The sequence below is a fragment of the Chinchilla lanigera genome, unplaced genomic scaffold, assembly GCF_000276665.1.
Source record: "Chinchilla lanigera isolate Chin_1 unplaced genomic scaffold, ChiLan1.0 scaffold00027, whole genome shotgun sequence".
In the NCBI taxonomy this organism is placed as follows: domain Eukaryota; kingdom Metazoa; phylum Chordata; class Mammalia; order Rodentia; family Chinchillidae; genus Chinchilla; species Chinchilla lanigera.
The window spans coordinates 25,573,949-25,596,660 of NW_004955428.1; the positions used below are offsets into that span (position 1 = coordinate 25,573,949).

Genomic DNA, 22,712 nt, shown 5'->3' on the forward strand with positions numbered 1-22,712 from the left:
CTGAATGGAAATGTTGTGTGGGGAGTGTGGAAAATAGGGAATAAGAATGGTAAACTGGTTCTTTTATGCTTATAACTTTAACTATATATAGACTTGTGCTGCCTGGATTTTGGCCATGCTCCATCAGAATAGCTAACTCTCAATTACCACATGAAGGAAATTGCATGATATGAAAAAATGTAATATGGCCATAACCTAAATCACTTACATCCTTTTATTCATTAATTGTAATTTGACTTATAAGTTAGATTTGTACAGGACTTTTGATTTTAAGAATTTTTTTTCTGGACTGAGTATGTGTAATGGATTGACAACTGGTGGTCAACTTATAACCCCCAGCTAAACTGAGTAAGAGTGGTGCTGGGTGTGGGAGGCCCACCTGAGGACTGTTGCCAGTAGTGTAAGAGACAGAACTGGAGAAGAAGATGTAAGGCTGTTGAGAGCTGAGAAAGGCTGTTTGGAGCTGGTAGAAGCTGTAAGAAGCTGTTGTTCTTTCGGAGGAGTTTGTCATGCTGGCTTTCCTGATGAACTCAGCTGTTTTCATCCTCCAAGGAGCTCAGGACCTTGTTGGCACTGAGAATGGCTTCAGTTCATTTTAGGGGAGCTCTCATCATTACTCTGAGCATCACTTCCTAGCTCTGGAGGGGAAGAAGGTACATAGCTCAGTCTCCTGGAGAAGCTTATTGTCTTGGCTTTCCTGATGGGAACTCGGTTGTCCTGATCATTGGAGGAGCTCAGGACCTCACAGTTGCTGAGAATGGCTGTGGTACCTTTTAGGGGAGCTGTGGTTCTTACTTTGCATGTCACTTCTTGGCTTCAGTGCAGTTCCCTCAGCCTGCTGGTACAGATCCTTCATACCACTGGCACAGACTTACTACCTTCCACCATTGACCTTTGGGCCTTCCCAACACAGACCCGTGACACAGGCCTTCATGAGATATTGTTATGGGCTCTAGGTCTCCAGTTGAACTCATAGGAGGCATTGTTATGAGCTCTAGGTCTTTAGCTGGACTCATTCAGGACATTTCCATGGGATCCAGGCCATCAGCTAGATTCCTTGGTCTTAGTGTGTGGACAGATTTCCTGTACTCTTTTGTATATCATTCTTTGGGTGACTGCTATAAATAATCTTATAAAAATGTGTCCTGTATTATATTGTCTCACCTTGCAAAAAAAAACCCAAACCATAACAGTATGTAATTCAGTGGCAGAGTGCTTGCTTAGCATGCATGAAGCTCTGGGTTCAGGGTTCAGCCTCCACCACTGCTAACTAACTAACTAAATAAATAAATAAAATTCAGTTTGTTTTATATATGGTACTCTCAAAATTTGATTATTTGAAGAACAAGAAGTTCATTTCTTTGGTCCAAATCTGGAATTCCCCATCAACAGTAGCTCTGCTTTATGAAAAGCTGACAGTGGTGATCATGACAGTGGTTCTGCAGTCTTCAAAGGGGTATTATAAAGTTTCCCTGGGAATTACATCTCAGTCATTCAGGAATTGTTAAGAATATTGAAAAATATGCATGGAGGGGTTCTATAGATGAGGTCGATAAGTGGCACATATCACTTCTTCTATTCTTTCACCAAAAATCTTAACCTTAAGACACGAAAATATGGTATACATACTCTAGCTACAAGGGTTATCAAAAGATCTTATAAATGTTTAAATTAAAAACAAAAAAATTTACAAGAAAAGACACATTGCCAAGAACAATGGGAATACTGTGTTTGAGACAAAGGGGAGTATTTTGGGGTGGATTAATGGCAATGTGTCTTTCGCTATAATACATTTTAAATTTAGCCATTCACCATATTTTATAACTGCCCCTCACTGACCAAATGCTTATGGCAATTTATATCAAATAAAAGTAGTAAAGTGTGTCCCCATCTTGTTTACCAGATCTGGCACTGTGCTATTTCTGGCTCTTCTCCAAAGTCAAAATGACCATGAAAGGTAAAGGATTTGAATCCATTCAGAAAAATAGTGCAACTAAAAACAGTCATGAAAGAGGATTTCCAGAAGTGCTCAGGAAGTGGCAAGAACAGTGGGATAAATGTGTTCAAAACAAGAGGGGGTAGGAAGATTAAAGGCAATGTGTTTTTCCCATAATAAATTTTTAAAAATGTGAACATCAATCATATGTTTTGATCATGCCTCATATTTATTGAGTTCCAATGCTATTTCTGTAGCAGGGTGGAACAGATTTTTGTGGACAGGGTTACCCACATGCACTATGGAATTGGGTAAGCATAGCTTTCTGTGGTGCTTTTGGTTTTTGAAGGAAGGAATGTGTAAGTGTATAAACAACTCTAGGAAACAAAAATATATAAGAATAAGAAATAGTAGCCTTGATGCCCTAGGAAATTAATAATATCTTATAAGTAGTACCTGAATAATAAAAAATTAACTAGGATTTTCAATATGTCAATGGAATAGATTTACTGTATTTCTATAGGTGTAGTGGGACTAGATTAAAGAATACATTCTAAGATATATTCTCAGTAAATTTGTATTATCCACCAGATTATGCATTATGTGCATATAGCCAAACATGGGCATTGGCTCCTACCTGGTGAAGAATAGGTTTTCAGCTTTTGAGAAAGGTAATTAAAATCTAAGCCTCTCGTTTTTATAAAATGCTAAGCTTTGAAAATCAAGGATGCGGGTGATGCTTCTATTCTCAAGTGGTATGAATTAAGAGAAGAACATTGGCATAAGGATAGAGAACTAGATGAATTAAACATAGTAAAGAGTAATACAGCAATCTCATGTATAATTGGACATATAACTTTGAAAAAAATCTTTCCAATAAATGGAAAAGGATGGCTTATTCAGTTAATGCACTGGCAAAACTGAAGCTATCTATTATAGGTTATACTTTCAATATCACCCCAAAGTCTATGTGTTGGCTTAACCCTAACCTGTGGTGCCATTGAGAAGTAAGAGAACTGTGGGACGTGGAGCCCAGGGGAAGGTTAGGTCACTGGGAGCATGCTCTTACAAGGGATATTGGACCCCAGCCCTCCTCATTGTCTCTTTTTCATTTCCTGCCCACCATGAGGTAAGCAGTTTCCTCTGCCACATCCTCCTACCTTGCTATTGGTCCAAAGGCAATGAGGCCAACTGAGCATGGACTGAATTTCTAAAACTGTGAGTTAAAATACAAAGCCTTTCCTTTTCTAAAGTTAATTTTGTTACATTAACACAAAGCTAATACACGACCCATTTGAAAAGAAAATGGAAATAAATCTTTGCCTTACACCACCCACAAAAATAAATTTCAGACAGGTTTAAATACTAACACTAGAATGGTAAGGCAATATGAAAAGAAGGTCCTGGAAAATATCTTTATAACTGCGGGGTTAAAAAGGCTTCTTATACAACATATAAGAAGCAGAGAAAAAGATCATGTAGGGTTTTTTGAAACTTCAAAGAAAGACTTTGGTCTCTATTTTGAGATCACTAGAGAAGTGACTGAAATATTTCAGCAAAGGAATGATGGGATCAGATTTGTTTTCAAAAGATGAGTCTCTCAGCTGTGTGTAGGAAAGGGAAAAGAACACAAGCATTAGTGCAGTTAGAAGGATGTTTTGGCAAACTGGGTAAGGGGAGATTATCGCTGTGTGTAGAATGCCAGTGAAGAGAAATGGAAAGAAGTGGATAGATAATTCTAGGAATACTGAAGACTTAGGAGAGGGGTGGGCACCAGAGATGGGTACGAAACTAAGCAGGGCCCAGACTTACCATTGTTCAGTAAGGATAAGGATATCTACACTGAAAGGATACATTAGATTTCTTTAGTGTGAATTCTCTGGAGAAGATTGACCTCATGTCTGAATCCAAGTGAGAAAGGATGGTGGTCTAAACTGAAGGCTTTGCTGTGGGAATGGGATGAGGTAATGAGATTGTGATTGGCTGTGGGAGTATGGGAGAAGGACTACTACAGATGACCCTCAAAGTCACTGAGTTACGATAGAGGTGCAGATTTGGAGGAAAGCAAATTAACCTTATACATGTTGCATCAGAGGTGCAATATCCAGAGGAAAATTGCCAGTAGAGGGCTGAAAACACTCATCTAAAACTCAGGGAAAGATCTCAGTTGGAGATAACTGGTTTCCAAGCCACTAAGATTTGGCTATCTAATGACTCTCTTCCTGCTTCTGCTCCCTATTCCTTGGGTTCTTTGTGCACACTCCAGTTCTGTGCTCCACACAAGTCCTGTGATTTTGGCGTGGGACATTCTGCTCTATGACTGTTTCCTTAGTGGCATGTCTTGAAATTACTGGAGCTGTTTAGTCTACAAGGAATGAGGGCCTGACCCTGATCTAATGGGAGTTAATAACTACTTCCTGTATGTCACAGATGACAGTTGTTATGGTTCATATCTAAATGTCCCCTCAATGCCTCATGTGCTCATAGGTAGGACTTTGGGGTGGTGACTGCAACATTTGTGGTACACATCACTAGATTAGTCAACTGATAGCCAGGTGTGATGTTGGGAGGCGAAGCCTGGTTGGAAGAGTGGGTCACTGTGGATGTGGCCTAGAAAGGTATGTATATGTATACTTCCTTCTCCTTTGATAATTCACCACTTCCTGCCTGCCCTGCATTGGACTCTTCTTCCTCTGCCAGCCCCTCTGCCATGTCACCCTGCCTTGGAGCCAGCAGACCATGGACTGACACCTCTGCAAACTGTGAGCCAAAATAAACCATTTCTCTTTTAGGTTGGGTGTTTGGTATTTTGTCACAGCAACAAGAAGGTAAGACAGCAATCAGTGACTAACTGGTGAAGGAAGAAGTAGGTCCTTGTTTCCATGGAATAAAGCTGATATAATACTTATATGTTCCTGAGCTCCCTGGAGTTGGGCTGAGGCTGGGCATTGTTTGTAGGCACATGCTACATGGTAGTTGTGTTTTCCTCCTGTCCCCCTGCTTCTTTGAGGAGTCTCTCTCATTGACCAAATTTGCTCAGGCTCCACTGAATCCTCTTTCCCACCCTCCCCCTTGTACTTCCATAGCCCTCTTTACATTGTCCCAGTTTAGCAAGACACCTGCTATGCTGGTTCATCCAGAATTCCCCAGCCTGCTTTCGGTAAGAATACTACCAGGTCATTTTACTTTGAACATTCCCTTATTAAGTACTGATGTTTCCTCCTAGTAATTTTCATCCACACCTACCCCTCTCACTTGGTACCCTCCCTTCCTCAGCTATACATTTTCCCTTTCCCTTGTATCAGAAGTTGTGCCTGCTCTCTGTGTCCTACTGCAAAACCTCATTGTACGCCATTTGGAAAAACCTCTATGTCACTGGGACAGCCCTAAATAGTATTACTGTGCTTTAGTGAGTGGCACTGAAAAAGTTTTTTTCTTTAACATTACCTTTATATCTGGGAGCACTGTCTCAGTAAAATCCCTTTTCCCTACATTCATGTCTCTGGTCTACATGGGAAGAGCTATATTTGAGACAGAAAATAAAGGCATGAGTCATTAAGACAGGAAAGGATGTGAAATTTAAAAAGGGGCAAAAAAAAAAAAGAGAGCAACCAAAGATGAAATAGTGTAAGTGTTACAGCTGAGTGGGCCAAAATAGGTCAGGTTCTTGTGTACAACAAGGAAAGAACTGCCAAGTGTACATCTCCTAGTAAGTAGTAAGTAGCTATGTTTAGTGAAGATCATGGCATGGTAGGAGGAACAGACAGAAGGGCAAAGGGAAAAGAGAAGGAAGAGGGGGAGCCCTTGATGAGCTTCAGCACAACTCAGACTTTCAGTATCTAAAGGGTCAGACACCTCCTACTCCAGGTGCCTCCCACTTAGTTTCTCACTGGTGTCTGAAGTAATGGTCAGCCGCCTCCGGTTTTGAGAACTCCTAAGCTTAAACAAGCTGCTCTGTGTCCCGCTGAAAGGAAAGGAGTGGCTCATTCAATTTCCCTGTTTCTGACTTTTTCAAAAGCACTATAATTTACCATTAAGATGGACAGAAAGTCCCAAAATAAGACTACAGAGAGATGAGGCAGAAATTTTGCAGTGTGGGTTAAGAGCTGTGAATAGAGAATCTGGTATAACTCATGGAAACCAATAGTGAATTTCAGGTGAAGCGTGTAAAATGATACAGAGAAAAGTTACTCAAAGGTTCAAAAGGATCTATTAAATATAGGAGCAAGGACAATCATTGCAATCTATTAAATTACAAACTATTACTCAAAAGTTGAAAAGGATCTATTAAATATAGGAGCAAGGACAATCATTACAATTTATTAAATTACAAACTATTAAATATTACAATCTATTAAATATTTTGGGATTTTTAATATTTTAGAAGGTAAAGACTGATGATAAACTGGGTGTGGTGGCACACCTATAATTCTAGAACTCTGGAAGGCTGAGGCAGGAGGATAGCAAGCTTAAGCCTAGCCTGAGCAATTTAGAGATTTGCTGAGTTTCTGCTTCAAAATAAAAAATAATAAAGGGCTGGGGATGTAGCCCATTGCCAGGGCCATGTGTTCAATCACCAGTACTGGGAGTCAGGGACTGATAATATACATTCATCTTTTAGAAAAGTATTTTTGAGCACTTATAGCCCAAGCTCTGTTAGTAGGCGCCTGGATGACACTCTCTGCTGCAAAGTGGCCAGTGGTCTTCCTACAATAAATCCAGTGTGATGAATATTAAGATAGCAGTATGTCATTACAGGTACACACACACAAAGTCTCAAAATCTGCTCATTTGGTCTAATTTAAGGACTTACATAATATCCTACTACAATAATAACTTTAACTTTAGGTATGTGTGTATATATATGTGTATATATATGTATGTATATATATTCGTAGGATCCATGTACTTGGAAGTAATGGAATAAACTGTTTTCTCATTATGTGAGTATCTCTTATTTTCCTACTTACTTAACCAGCTATAAATCTTTACTATTACTAACATTCATTCTATTTACTACATTAAATAGCTTGAGCAACATTTCTTCAATAACTTTCTCTTAACCTCCCCGCCTTTCATTCCTGGGAACAGTCAGTCCAGCAAGTATTACAAAATATAAATACATCAAGCACTAAACTGAAGAATAACCACTGTTATGTCATGTTTATGGATCTACATCTTTTAAAAATTTATTTTAGTCTATTATGTAGCTTCCTGAAAAGCTGCTGAACTAGAACTCAAAGAAATAGTCTTTGGTCTGATTACTGTCATCAAATTTCAGTAATAACTGTAAATATCTGTTTAAATAAGAAATATTATAATAAATACAAATTATAGGTCAAAGAAGAGAGAAAATATAGATTATACAAACATTATTTGTATAAAAATGTAGACATTTATTGTGCAATAATATATCAATATTAGGCTCAGTTATGCTTCCTTTATTTGTTTTTGTTTTTTTTTTTTTTTTGGTTTTTCTCCGGTACCGGGAACTGAACTCACGACCTTGCGCTTGCCAGGCAGGCGCTTTTGCCGCTGAGCTAAATCCCCAGCCCCTATGCTTCCTTTATTGTACTGCACAATTATCATAGCCATTTACGATTATTGGAATTTTACATAACTGAGATAAATTCTGTAATTATGTAGACTCCATTACTTGAATATTTAAGAAATAATTTTCTTTGCAGTTGTAAAATTTTATATTATCCTTATTTATTGCTTTAATTTTACTTTTCCTGATTCATTTTTAGATTCCAGGAAGAATATTACATTATTATAACTTGCCGCCTTATTACTAAATATGTAAATTATATATTAAAAGTTTTTAAAATAAGGCAAAATTATAGTTTTATTTTATTTACAGCACAATTATTAACATTTAGAGAGTATGTTTCTTTATATAGTTTTTGGTATCACTTTTTCCTGTATCATTACATTTGACACAAGGCGATTCTTTTTATGGCTGGAATCAGGACAAGTGCAACCTTCAATTTTATTGTAATAAGCATTAATATTTATAAACATAAAAGGCAAAGCATGTAAGAATCGAGACATACAAACGAGAGAAACAGCAGAAAGAGTTTGAAGCACGAATCAAATCAGGCTCTTCTGTTCTGTGAGAGCAATTGACCAGGAACTCTTCAGGTAGGAAAGAGTGCAACAGCTGGATGGCTTCGCTGCACCTTTGATAGCTGTGCTCAGGCTTCTGGAAGGTACGGGAAGAATTAGCAACACATACAAATAAAAGTAAGCAGAAAAAAACTAGCAAAACACAATATTTGATTACAAATAACATTTTCATGTTACTCTGGAGAGCAGGAAACCATGCAGACATTGAATAATTAACATAGTATTTATTAGTGGGGTAGGGGAGGAAATATCTGAGACTTTGGCAAAACTTGCAAAATCAATATACAACTAAAAATGAATGTTTAAAAATTTTATATACATTTGTGTACTTAAGTAAGCGCTTAGTCACTGTCAGAAGTGTTTGCGGATCAGGAAATAAGAGAATTAGGATTAGGTGTGACCATGTGCTAAGGTAATTTATTAGTCAGAGGGAGAAAGCGATACTGCCTCTAAACCTCAGATTCTTATCAGCAAGTTCTTTTTTCTTCCGGCTGTGAAATTTTAAATTCACGACTTAATGCTAAGAAAGAGCAAATTAATAATAGGAAATCCGAGGTTTTTAGAGTCCAGTGCTGTGTCACCTGAAAGAGATTCAATACCTCCCCTAAATTCGCAATTACACAGTTTACTGAAGACCTAGTCCTGGGAAGAAGGCCCATCTCCAAGTAATTTTAGCAATCAGCAGCAATTTTATATGAAATGCAACGCATAATTATTCTTCAGGTTATGCAAAACAATGGCAGATATGCTAATGAGCAGGTCACCTTTTCGAACTGTGTGAAAAAGGGTTTTCAAATAACTAGGTATGGAGTAGACTCTAGGGTCCCTGTCTGGTCGGACCTTTGCGCAGGCAAGCGGATTATGCACAAGCCCTTTTCTTGCAAAGAGAAGCAGGCCAGACGTGGTCACGTGGTGCTAGTGACGTCAGCCCCACTGGGTCGCGTGACCTACAGCAGCCTTCCTGCTCCCCCGCCTCCGCGCGGGAACTCTCGCGAGAAGCGGGCTTACTATCAGAACTTCCCGGGGCTTGGGGGAGTTACTCCTGAGCGCAGGAAGGTGTGGCGCCTTGACGGGGCGCGCTATTCTGCTGTAGACGCGAGGCCAGGCAGAGGCCTGTGGGGAGGGCCAGGGTCTGAGGTGCACCCTCGGGACATAGCGGGAAGGTGGCCCGCGAGTGGCAGCAAAGCCGAAGTAAGCGTGCTGCGCGTCCTCTGCCCAGGGCCGCTGGTCGCCCGCGCACGCCCTCGGTGGCGACCCTGTTCGGGCCCCGGGTGTCGCCCGGCGTCCCTGCTCCGTCCGCCCGGGCTCGTGCCGCACGCGCCTGCTCCGCGGGCGTAGACCGGCCCCTCTGCGACTCGCTCTGCCCGCCGCCCACTCCAGGTCCCCGCGCCCTCTTCCGCCGGGGTCCCCGCGGACAGCGTGCGCCCGGAGACAGGGAGGCGGGCACACAGCCCAGTCGCTAGAGGGAGGCGCGGGGCCGGGGAGGGGGCTCTGGGGCCGGGCGGAGGGAGGGCGGAGGCGGTGCCGGGGGAGGAGACGCGCGTTGGCAGTCGGGGCTCGGCGCGCCTGCTTTCGCCGCGTCCCCTGCCGCGGGCTCACGGACGGCCGCGTCCCCGCGCGCCCCGCGACAGCTGCCTCGGGCTGGGGCCGTGCGCCCCGCTCTCCGCCCGGCCGCGGATCGTCTCCACCGCGCGCCCGCGCCGGCCGCGCCTCGCTCTCCCGGCCCGCTTTGCCGTTCCGGAGGACTTTGCCCCGACATCTGGGGAGAGGGGCTGGAAAGGGGCGCGGAGACTGTCCGGAGGCCGAGGAGGCGAGCCAGGCCCGCAGGCGGCCCAGGAGACCCGCGCCGCCCTCCGGTCCGTTCCGCTCGGCTCCGCGCGCCCCGACCCGGCGCGCCCTCCTTGCCGGCGAGCGAGCGACTTCGGGACGAGGAAAGTGAGCGCCGGGTGACAGCGCCGCGGGCCAGTCCGGGAAGCCGCGCGCCCGCCCGCCCGCCGAGGATGGCCTCCACCGCCACTTGCACCCGGTTCACCGACGAGTACCAGCTCTTCGAGGAGCTCGGAAAGTAAGCGCCCTCGCCCGGCGTTGCGCGTCGCCCCGACCCACTGCCTGTGGAGCGACGGGGGGGACGGGGGGCTGGGGTGGGACCCCGGCGAGTCTCTGAGGGAAGGCGCCCGCTCGGGAAGGGGAGGGGCCGGGAGCGCCGACGCCCGGACCCGAGAATCCCCGGCCCTGCTCGTCCCCATCCCCGCCAGACACTCGGTGAATTATGATCTCTGCAGTTGTAGCTGTCATCCTGCGAAGTGTGCTGCGTGTGTGCGCACGGGGCTGCGCGTGTGGCTGGGAGACGGCAGCGCTGTACCGCGCACGCATCACGTTTTCTGTAAATAGGGATGCCTGCCGGCCCGACCCGCGCGCGGATGGCGCTCGCAGCGCAGACGGTGCCATGTTTATCCATGCCGAAAGTTCAGCTCGGCCTGGGGGAGTCACTTTCACGTCCAGTAGCTGTTCTGTCCAGGAAAGCGGCCCCTCGACCGAATTCACCCTCTGCCCCATAGCCACTACTATTCTTCACGCCGGAGTACTCGATTATCATCGTTCTTCCTGGGATTTGAGAGCGCTATTTTCCGCTCTCTGCGAGGATTTATTTCTCCAGGCTGCGGAAAAGCCCCCTGGAGACTGGGAGAGCGCTGCCCAGGGGTAGCCTAGCTTGTGTGAAACCACCTCCTGCCCTCAAGTGGCAGAAGTACTTGGAGATGTTAGGGAAGGGACAGGATACCTACTGAGGATATGAGCCCTGAATGTTGATTTCCTTAGTATCAAACCCAAACCCAATTCTTCCATTGATAGTTTCAGAAATTACTTACGATAGGGGTGCGTGTGCGTGTATATTGTTGGTTTGTGTGATTGAATTAGAGGAAAGGTACAGTTTTTAAATGTAGTGAAAATTATGCCCTTACATACTATCTGCTGTTGAAACATGGAGAATATGTCGGAAGAGCAGCTTAGTTCACTCTCTTCCCCTCCCCCAGCCCCAAACAGGGCAGAGAGAAATCACCATAGCAGGGTTTGTTAAACCACACACCAGTGTGCTCAAGATTTATATTTTAATGAAGACAGTCGCCATATTTACTTACTTGGAGCCACATTAATTATTTTCCCCTACCAAAATAAATAGGCAGCAGACTTTTACTGCTCCTCCTCAATTCAGCTAAGGGCAGGGTTTTCCCAGAGCGTTTGGTGCTATGTGAATGGATTTGTAAAATGTTTCCCAAATTCTGGTGCAAGCAAGAACGGTCGTAATTAGCAGTTCCTTTCATTTTGTTGACTAGTAGTGCGTGCTCCCAGCTAGGTAAAATTCTACTTTTTGTCCCTTAATGTTAAAAAATGCCTGGCTTTCCTGGAAGACATTTTTCACTTTCTGGATGTTACTAAATTACAGGTATTTGACAGTTCACTGAAATCAATAAAGATGCTCAGGTTTTGTAAATGTTTAACAAGAAATCAGATTTGATACTATTGATGACCTGCTAATGATGTGTTTCCAGGGGGGCATTCTCAGTGGTGAGAAGATGTATGAAAATCCCTACTGGACAAGAGTATGCTGCCAAAATCATCAACACCAAAAAGCTTTCTGCTAGGGGTAGGTATTTTCAACCATATTTGTGTTGATTTTGTATTCATCCTGTTGTTAGTTTTCTTGTAAGTACAGATCATTTAGATATAATTAAATTATAGATTTAGGTATTATATATTGAGATTTTTTTTCCCTGAATGCCTTTCGGTTTGTATAGTTTAAAAATAAATGAACAAATATCACATAATAAAATTTGATCTATCTTATGAGCAGTATGTAAATAACTGTTTTGTAGAGCAAATATATGTCATTAAGTGTATTTTGCTTTTTTAGTTCCGCTATAAAATTACTTTTAGAAGGATTCTAGAGTGGAAAAAATTTAACACATAATTTAAATCATAATTCCCTCTTGCTTTTGAGAGGAAAAATAGGTCATAGCTCAGTTGAATCATATATTGCAATTGTAGTTACACTTGAACTTAATTTACCAATGTATATTTAACAGTAATGGCTTTGGGAGGAAAAATTTATGATTGTTGTAGTATGGGAAATTCAGCTTGATTTTGATGTTCTGGATGCAGTTTAGAACTTTGCTTGGTCTTCTGCACTGAAACTTCACATGGGATCATTTAATGTATTTCACACATGCAGGTTATGGCCACAGAGATAACTCATATTCATAAAGTAGCTGTTGATAGAAACAAAACACCTGGAGGAATCCCATTGTATTCTTTTTATTTTGTTGAATTCATGCAAAAGTACTTACACTGAAGTATTAGGCATTCCAATTATTGTGGCCACGGGTCCAAGGTATTTTCATGGGAATTTATGGTTTGATGAAATAAAAATTAAAATGAACAAAATACCATAGGGTAAGCCTGTCTTGGTGACCTACCTGGTTTAAGTAATACGAGAAGAGATTCCATTAGAGTTAGCTTTCCTCATTTAATGCGTCTTTTCAAAACTGCTTTGTATGAGTGTCCTGGTATCACTGCCTTTGTGCCTTGGTGTGATTAGATTTTTCACATTTATTGCAAATCCTGGTTTTAGAATGTATTTATGTTTAGGTGGCAGTGTATTCAAATAAAGGGGATTTTGTTGTTATTTCCTTCGGCTGACTTTAATATGATTCTGAGGATGATCTATATGCTAAAGCACCCATCACCATAGCAGCATGGTATGAAAACTACTGAGAAACATGTTGTATGAATTATCTTCCTTTCCTAGTCACTACTGCGTAGAAAAGTTTTTAAAATGATAGGAGGTGCTAAACTCTAAAGATTGTTTCAGGAAAAAAAGGAAAAAAAACCATAAAATATGTAGCCATCTTTTTTCAGTGATTTTATTACTTCCTCTGTGGTAGTTATTTTGGGGGGCATTATCAGATATATTCCAAATCTTTTAGTGGCTTTAAATTTTCTCTCAAATCAGGGTAATGTTTCAGATTTACTAACTTTCTCATATAGAGTAATGCCATGTAGCCTACCCAGTTCATAGTCTCTACATCAGAATGACAGGAATGGTCCCTGTTCACACACCTTCTGCTCTCTGCTGCCTCTGATCTGTGGAAGATGAGTCTTTGCAGCTTTTCCCTCAGCAGCCCATTCTTTAATCCTCCTTAGTGCACTGTTGAAGAATATCATGTGTGTTGGAAGTCATTGCTTGGGACCTGAATTCTGATTCTCACACATACCAGCTGTGTAATTGTGGACAGTTTGCCTGTATTCCCTGAGCCTCATTTTTTCGTCTGTCAAATAGGATAATAATAGAACCTTTTCTTGTAGGGCTTTTGTATGAAGTGAATGATTAGTACAGCATAGATAGCACCTGCCCCACAACATGCAGTTAATCAATACTAGCTGCTATTATTTTCTGATAGGGTTGTTGAAGTAGTCTAATTTGAAATAGAGTACTTATGTCAGAGAAATTGAAAATTATAAATCTAGTGGAAGATTTGATGAACCGTGAGAGCCCAATGTAAATGTTGGTTCTGTTGCTTATTGCATAAATTTGGTTCAGTCTTTTACCTTTCGTGGATCTAAGGATCTTCATCAATAAAATGGGAAAAACATACTCATAGGTTCTCATGGGGTGTTTTACAGATTCAGTGATTTTGTGAGAATCACTTCTTAAATTGTAAAGTACTGCAGCAGTTTTACCTATCATTACTATATCTGTAAAACTTATAGCACTTTTTCTATGAAATGCTGAACAGCTTTATATTATCATACAACTAGAGCTGGTTGTGTATGAATATTTGTATGTTTAAATGTACACATTTATATAATCTCTACTGATAGTGCAAATTCGTCAAGAAAAATACTGTGTTTTAATTTTTTGATACAACATTCCAAGTATATAACATTAAGGATGTAGAAAGGCTCAGAATAGAGTAAATGTAATGAAAATATGGTTATTAAATTATTTGTAAAGGAGTTAGTTTACTCATATACTTTAAAATACAAATTTTAAAGTCACATTCTCTTCAGAGAATATAATGATCCAATAAAGCATTTTTTGCAGGAAAATTTTCAAAAGTGAGAAATACATTTAAAGTCAAATGTAGAATGAAATAAAAAGAACATGATTATTTTTTCTAAGGTCCTGATTTTTGGGAGTGGCTTTGGGCAGTTTTGTGGAGCATGCTTTAGTGTGGTAACAGGGATTTAACCCAGGCCTTTTTGCATGCTAGGTGAACACTGGAGTGCTGAGCCACATCCCAAGCTCTTTTCAAAGTTTTATTTTGAAGTAGGGTCTTACTCAGTTGCTTACACTGGTGTTGAACTTGTCATCTTTCTGCCTCAGCCTCTCAAGTACCTGGGAGACATATGCCATCATGCCCAGGGAAACATAGTTTTTTGTGCAATTTTTTGTATTACTTGAAATTCTGTGTCTTTGTAAATCCAAGTGTTTATAAAGATCAGGCACTTTCTCTAATACAAGTGATATTCTTCAGATGTAACAGTACAAGTGAAAAAGAAAGGGCCATTTGTCAGTAAATACAAGACTGAGGGAATTGCCAAAAATTTGGCTATTTGTTCTTGTACAGATTTGCACATCCAACTGTGTACTGTTAGCCAGGCATTTTTCTGTGCTTAGATTTTAATGGGTTTCCAGCAGATAGTTTTAGTTGTGTTTTCTCCTAGCTATTAGTCACACACCCCATATTTGGGAGTCTCAGGGTCTATTGAAGAATTTCTTTCCTTTTATATCAGCATGTCTATGCACACAATGTTCATTACTGGTATTACTGAGCAGGTAATATACTCATCATAGAATATGGTCTCTTTAGAATAAAAAATGACCTCAAAACATCTCAAACATTTGATATTTTATGTGTAGGTTCTGTCTTCTAAAAAGCTATTTATAGAAATGGAGGGCATAATTAGTAAATGGTGGATAGTGACAGTAGAATTTTTGTCTCATATTTTCACCATGAAAATTAGAAATTATATCCTTTTGATCCTGATTAGGTTAGTACTTAGTAAATGCTAATTTGCTTTGCTAGTAGTATTTTTGCTACTTTACTTTTTAGATATATTTAGATCTATAAATTGTTAGATTGGATGAAGTCCATCAAGGACCATAAAGTTTATCAGAATCTAGTAAAATGATGACTTCGTTAGCAAATGTCTTTAGAAATAGTGATTTATTTGCATTTTAAAGCGTCCTGATGCTAACAATGACCTCTTGACGTTTGTCTTCCAGTTTACTTCTTTATCTTTATTTATTCATTTTTGATTTTCTTTTATTTTTTATTTTAAAGATAAAAGAGTGAAAACACATTAACAAACACACAGACATGAACAAAACAACATCCAAACAATAGAAGCAATACAGAATTTCAGACAGGGTGGTAAGAAATTAATAATGGTTGTTGTATTATGTATTGTTATCATCAAATTGCTTACTCGTTAAACAAATATAGGCATGTAAGATTGATCAAGCAATTAAACATTAACTGTTCCTTTCGATAAAGAAATAGAAGTCAGTAGTACAAGTCTCAGGTATCCTGTGTGTGTATGTATATATATATATTTCATTTTCTTTTTTCCCTCATCCCAGTTGTTCCTTTCCTTTGAGCAGTTTGTTTTCCTTTCACAGTATCTATTATACCTTTCAGATTTTATTTACTCTTTCAGGTTCTTGCACTAGTGAGACAACATGATATTTACACATGAGAGTCTGATTTATTTCACTTATGACTATGGACTCTAGTTGCATCCATTTACATATAAAGGTCCCAAGTTTATCTTTCTTTATAGCTGAGTAATATTCCATTATGTAAACGTACCACATCTTTTTGATCCATTCCTCAGTTGATGGGCATTTGGGTTGCATCCACGCTTTAGCTATAACAAATTGAGCAGCTATAAACATGGGTGCACATATATTGCTGTGGTGTGATATTTGTAGTTCTTCTGGAAAAATACCCACAAGGGGTTGAATGGGACCTCTAGTCCTAGTTTACTGAGGAATCTCCAAACTGATCTCCACAGTGGCTGCACCAGTCTACACTCCCACCAACATTAGAGAAGGGTTTCTTTTTCCCCATAGCCTCGCCAGCATTTGTTATTGGTTGATTTCTTGATGATAGCCATTCTTTCTGTGGTGAGATGGAATCTCAGTGTTGTGATGGAATCTCAGTGTTGTTTCAATTTTCATTTCTCAAATGACTAATGATGTTGAACATTTTTTCATGCATTTATTTGCCATTTGTATTTCTTTATCTGAGAAGTGTGTATTCATCTCAGCTGCCCATTTTTGGATTGGATCTTTAATTTGGGGGAGCTGATTATGTTTTAGTTCTTTATATGTTCTAGGTAGAAGTTCTTTGTCTGAGGGAAAGGCAGCTACAATTTTCCCCCAATTTGTGGGTTTTCTTCTTAGTCTTGTTCATGATTTCTTTAGATGTGCAAAAACTTTTCAGTAGGATGAGATCCCAGTTGTAGATTCTTTGAAGTATTTCCCATGCAGTTTGGTTTTTGTTCATAAGGTCTCTGTCTACCCATATGTCTTCAAGATTTTTACCTGCTTTTTCTTCCAGTAGATTTATTGTTTCTGTTTTAATATTTAAATCTTTGAGCCATTTTGATTTGAGTTTGGTGCATGGTGGTACACATTGATCTAGAGTCAGTCTTTGGCATATGGTGAGCCAGTTTTTCCAGCACCATTTATTAAAGAGGGGATCTTTCTTCTAGTGAACTTGTTTGGTCAAAAATAGGTTGGCTGAGTGTGTTTGTGGTTGTGGCTGCACCTTCCAGTCTGTTCCATTGATCCTCCGGTGTGTTTTTTTGCCAATACCATATTGATTTTATGGCAATGACCTTGTAATATACTTTCAAGTGATGGATTATTGTGTTGCCACCTGATTTGTCTCTATTGCCCAGGATTGTTTGCACAATGTTGATCTCTTCTGGTTTCATATGAATTTTAGGAATATTTTCTGTAGATCTGTGAGATATACTAATGGTATTTTAATTGGGATTGCAGTAAATCTGTACAACAATTTTGGGAGTATGGCCATTTTCACAATGTTGTTTTTTTGAATCCATGAGCAAGGAATATCTTTCCATTTTCTGAAATCTTCTTCAGTCTCCTTTTTTCAAGGTACTGTAGTTTTCACTGTATAGATTTTTTGCTTCTTTTGTTTGATTGATTCCTGTGTATTTTAATTTTTGGATGATACTGTAAAAGGTGTGATTTCCCTAATTTCTCTCTCAGTGTGTTTGTTCCTTGTATATAGGAATGCTATTGATTTTTGAGTGTTGACTTTGTATCCAGCTATGCTACTGAATTTGCTGATTAATTCTAGGTGTCTTTTGGTAGAGTTTTGGGGGTCTGCCATGTAGAGTATCATGTCATCTGTGAATAATGACAATTTCACTTCTTCCATTCCTATCTGTATTACTTTTATAGTCTCTCGTGTCTAACTGCTCTGGCTAATGTTTCCAGAACTATGTTGATTAGGAGTGGTGACAGTGGGCATCCTTGTCTTGTTCCTGATTTTAAAATGAAAGTTTTCAGTTTGTGTCCATTTAATATGATGTTGTCTATTGGTTTGTCATAGATGGCTTTGATCAGATTGAGGTAAAGACCATCTATTCCTATTTTCTGTAGGGTTTTTATCATGAATGAGTGTTGGACTTTGTCTTCTCAGCTGACATTCTCTAAAATAGACCACATACTAACCCATAGAACATGGTTAACTAAATGCAAAGGGATTGAAATTATCCCATGCATACTATCTGACCATAGTGCAGTGAAATTGGAAATTAATGACTAAAGGAACCACAAAAAACTCCATAAACACAGGGATGTTAAATAATAGCCTTCTGAACAACCAGTGGGGCACAGATGAAACTAAAGAAGAAATTAAACAGTATCTATAAATAAATGAAAATATATATACAACTTATCAGAATCTGTGGGATGCACTAAAAGCAGTCCTCAGAGGGAAGTTTATAGAGGTAAACTCACACATGAGGGAAACAGAATGAGAACAAATAAATAGTCTAATGCTACATCTCAAAGTTTTAGAAAAAGAAGATCCAAGTCAAGCCGAAAACCGAAAGAAGGGAGGAAATTATAAAGATCTGGGCAGAAATTAATGCAATTGAGAGGAAGAAAACATGACAAAAAATGAATCAAAGAGTTGGTTTTTTGAAAGAATAAATAAAATTGATAAACCCCTAGCAACCTTATCAAAATAAGAAATGAAAGAAAAAAAAATCAAATTTATGCAATAAAGAATGAAAATGGTGAAATCACTACAGATCTGTAGAAATTCAGAAGATCATCAGTACCTACGTTGAAAATCCTTACTCCCATAGGGTTCAAAATACAAAAGAAATAGACATGTTCCTAGATAAATATGAACTACCAAAGTTGAATCAAGAAGAAATAAAAGGGGGCTGGGGATTTAGCTCAGTGGCACAGTGCCTGCCTGGCAAGAGCAACGTTGTGTTTGATTCCCGGTACCGGAGAAAAACCAAAAAAAAAAAAAAAAAGAAGTAAAAATACTGAAGAACTCAGTATCAATTATTGAAAGTGAGAATGGGATTAAAAACCTACCAACAAAGAAACGCCCATGTCCTGATGGATTCACAGCTGAATTCTACAAAAAATTCAGAGAATATGTAATAGCTATTCTTGTCATATTGTTCAGTGAAATTGAAAAGGAAGCAATTCTCCCTAACTCATTTTTGGAGGCATGTATTATCCTGCTACCAAAACCAGAGAAAGACCCAACCAAGAAAGAGAACTACAGGCTAATTTCCCTAATGAACATAGATGCAAAGATACTCAATAAAATATTACCAAAGAGAATTCAGCGAATCATCAGAAGATTATACACCATGACCAAGTGGGATTCATCCCAGGGATGCAGGGATGGTTCAGTATACGCAGATCAGTTAATGTAATACACCATATCAACAGAGACACATGATCATCTCAATAGATGGAGAGAAAGTTTTCTTTATCTTTAGAAACCACTCATTAGCTAGGCATATGGCTCAGCAGTGCAGTGCCTGCCTGGCAAGCACTGAGTTTGGTTCCTGTTAGTGAAAAAAAAAAAAAGAAACTACTTGTTATTACATAGTCTAATATGCCACAAGTTACTGTTGTAAGATGTAATTATTACAATACACACTTGAAATGCTACATGCTACTACAGGTATATTTTATTTGCACTCCATTGCTGAAGTTAAAAAGAGGTTTTCTTTTATACTTTTGTAAAACTTCATTACATAGTTAAACCTTTTTGATTTTAAAAGTTTTACTAGTAGTATTACTTCCTAAATCAGTGATATTGGTAGAACATAAAATCAAACTATAGAACTGCTTGACCATGTGCATAGAACTAGTAATGTATTTATATATCTCTAAGTAATCTTTTTATGTTTTAATAAGGATATCAAAAACTAAGTTTTGCTATTTATTTCTTTTTGACACCCATTCTCTATTTCTTTTTGACATTATAAATTATTATAATTTCTCAACATCATGGATACTTGTTTTGAATTGGCAGTAAAATTGAGACACTATAGATGAATCAAGTTGCACCAATTATACATTATTGATTTGGCAATGTGGAACTAATTGGGCAAATTAATATTTGAAGGATTCTTGGCTAGAAGAGTGGTTTAAAAAAATTAGCAAAAAATTTTTATTTTGTACGTGGAATCACTACAGTTCTTAAGTTTCTGGGCACAGAAATATCATGTATCATTTTTATTATTTTGTGGTATGGTTATGTTTAGTTGCACTTACACTCTTACATAGGCCTTGACATTAGACATTTATTTTCTTTTAGTTACTGAGTTAAAACTAGTTTGAAGATAAAAATAATAAAAATATATATCCACATTTCCAGGAAATAATAAAAATCCTGTATGTCTTCCAGTATCATTAAATAAGGCAAATTTAATAGAGAATATTGTTGTCAGGTACCTCATTGTGAAATTAATGACTCGTGTCAATCTCTGCCTGAACCATTGCCTGAGGTTTACTCAAAACCACCAAGAACCTTGTTTATACAACTAGGTTAATATTATTCTCTTTTATTGAAATAATAAATCAACTTAGTATAAAATAAAATCTCATACTAAATTGCTTTTTATGAGTTTTTTTAATGTTAATGAATTACTAGAAATCACTACTGGGATTGTCTTTGGGATTTTTTTGTGAACTACACTTTGACTTACTTTTATAAATCTTATCCTTGAACTGACAAAGGGAGTGACTTACGGTGTCTCTCAGACTGCTCTGATATCTTTTTTTATTTTTAACACCTGTCCCTTCTCATTTATCATAGTGTATTGTACACCGCTTTTATACGTCATCAGCAATTAATGTTTATTTGCATGGGGGGCTGTGTTAAAAATTTGAAGTTATAATAGCATCATTAAGGTAACTCTGCATCCAGTCCAGAGCCTTGTTTCTGCTAGGCAGACACTGTACCACTGGGTTACACTTCCAGCCCCTTAGAATAAAATTATTGTAAGTGAAATAGGACATCTCAGATGATAAGGTTCCTAAGATTCCAGTTAAGATGCAAAGAGCAGTGCTTCTTTAGGTGAAATTATATTCTTCATCTGCCATACTCTGTCTCTTATTCTAGGACTGGGAAACTGGTACGTTTAAAAAGGAAAAAAGCTTTGTTGATTGCCCATAATCTGTTAACCATCACTGTAATTATACACAGTTCAAGAACAGCAACATCATTGTTTTTTCTTAGTTACATGACTCTTGCTTTCTTAGTACTACAGTCTCTTTTTAACTCCTTAGAACTGTATTACCCCTAAAATCAGTGCCATCTTCATCAATAATAGTAATTTAGAAAAATAGAGATATTAATGGCTATTATTAAAAGAGTGTTGTCTAAGTGACAACAGACATACAAGACTATTTTGAAAAGTTTAATCCACATCCAGTTTCCAGGTCAACAGTATTATCTCCAGTTAAAAAAAAAAAGAAATTCAGGCTCTTGAATGAGACTTCAGAACTAGTAAGTGGTAACTGAACCAAGTTTCCTCTGGAGCTGGCTCTTTCCACTCACATCTCTAGGTTGCTGTTATACAGAACTTACCTTAATCTTTCTGTATTCACCTGTATATATTTGACTGATTTCACTGAAGTTAAAAGTCCTATTTAGAAAGGATTATGTCTTATACATCTTCACATTTTCATTCCAGTGAGTGTTTTTTGAATTATTTCTGGGTAATAATTTAGAGTTTCAAAGCTGCTGAAGTAGCATAAGATCAAACTGACGTTTCAAAACCACTTCTCTCTATGCTGTTTTTTGGGAGGAAAATAATGCAGTAAAGAATGTAATCAAAATGGTGGGCGAGTGGTGGGTTATGGAAGAGTTAAGAGTTTTGGTAATTTCAACTTATTACTAATTAATGAATTTTTGGGTTTTGCTATCCAGTAAGTGTTTGGATTTACCTCTAAATGGTCCATTTGGTATTATAAAAACAAACAAATGGAAAAAATAACTCAGCCTTTGACCAAAGCCCAGAGAAACCTATTTGGAGAGCTATTCTTCTTACCTGGTCTTGTTTAATCAGTGTCAAATGGAAGATGAATTTGTGTTGTTTTGTAGATTCTTCTTAAATAACACTATTGAGTATGTCAGATGTCACAATTGAAAGAGAAATACATATGTAATTGTCAGATTCTACATATATTGGAAAAGTGACTCATAAGTGTAGCAAGTTATGTAGAGGTGTACAGAAGATATAGTGTGATATAATATTCACGTGCAGTTTAATTTTCCTACCTAAAGTTTTCGCCTTGTTTTTAAATTGATTACTTAGGCACTTAGCATGAAGATCAGGGTTCAGGGAGGTTGACATCACTGGGGTTTGCTGGAAGGACTTGTGTGTAAGTGAGTGTGGTGGATAGAGGAGAAATGGGTGTCCAGACAAACAGACAGCTTATTCTGAGGAAGGAGAAAGTTCCAGTTCCACCTCCAGATGGAATGTGACACATTTATTGTTTTTAATTTTTACTATTTATTTATTTATTTAGTTTTTGAGACAGGGTCTCACTATGCAGTCAGGCTGGCCTTGAGCTCACTTTGTAGTCCATGCTGGTCTTGAACTTGCAATGATCCTCTTTACTTAAACAGCCTCAGCCTCCCGAGTGCGAGTGCTGGGATTACAGGTGTGCGCTACCACGCCTGGCCTGTGAGACATTTAGGAGTGTTGAAATCCTCCCTCAACTCAGGTGCTATCTTGTCTGTAATATTGTCTCTAACTTCTTCTCCATCTCCTTCTCATGTGTAGTAATTTCTCCCAAGTTGGTTTAGTTTTTATCCCCTCCTCATCTTTTACTTTACTTAGCTCTTTCTAGTTTCTTATGGAGCTTTGTTCTACCCTTGTATTGGAGTTACATACATGTCATAGCTTTTAGGCACGTAATGGCCATTTCTCAGTTTTATCTTTGAATTAAAATTACAGGCACATTGGGGCTGGGGATTTAGCTCAGCGGCAAAGCGCCTGCCTGGCAAGCGCAAGGTTGTGAGTTCGGTTCCGGGTACCAGAGAAAAACCCAAAAACCCAA

General features: G+C 39.0%; 1 protein-coding gene across 11 annotated transcripts in view; it reads left to right on the forward strand.

Moving 5' to 3' along the window:
- Positions 1–9,552: 9,552 nt before the first annotated feature.
- Camk2d (calcium/calmodulin-dependent protein kinase II delta) overlaps positions 9,553–22,712 on the forward strand; it is a 296,895-nt gene continuing 283,735 nt past the window's right edge. For 9 of the 11 annotated variants that reach the window (XM_005386824.2, XM_013515306.1, XM_005386818.2 and 6 more), the window contains exons 1-2: positions 9,971–10,130; positions 11,614–11,708. In XM_005386824.2, the coding sequence (XP_005386881.1) occupies positions 10,066–10,130; positions 11,614–11,708 (160 nt within the window). In that variant the 5' untranslated portion in view covers positions 9,971–10,065. Of the gene's footprint in view, positions 10,131–11,613; positions 11,709–22,712 lie in introns of all 11 variants that reach the window. The other 2 variants (XM_005386817.2, XM_005386834.2) reach the window with 1 other exon arrangement.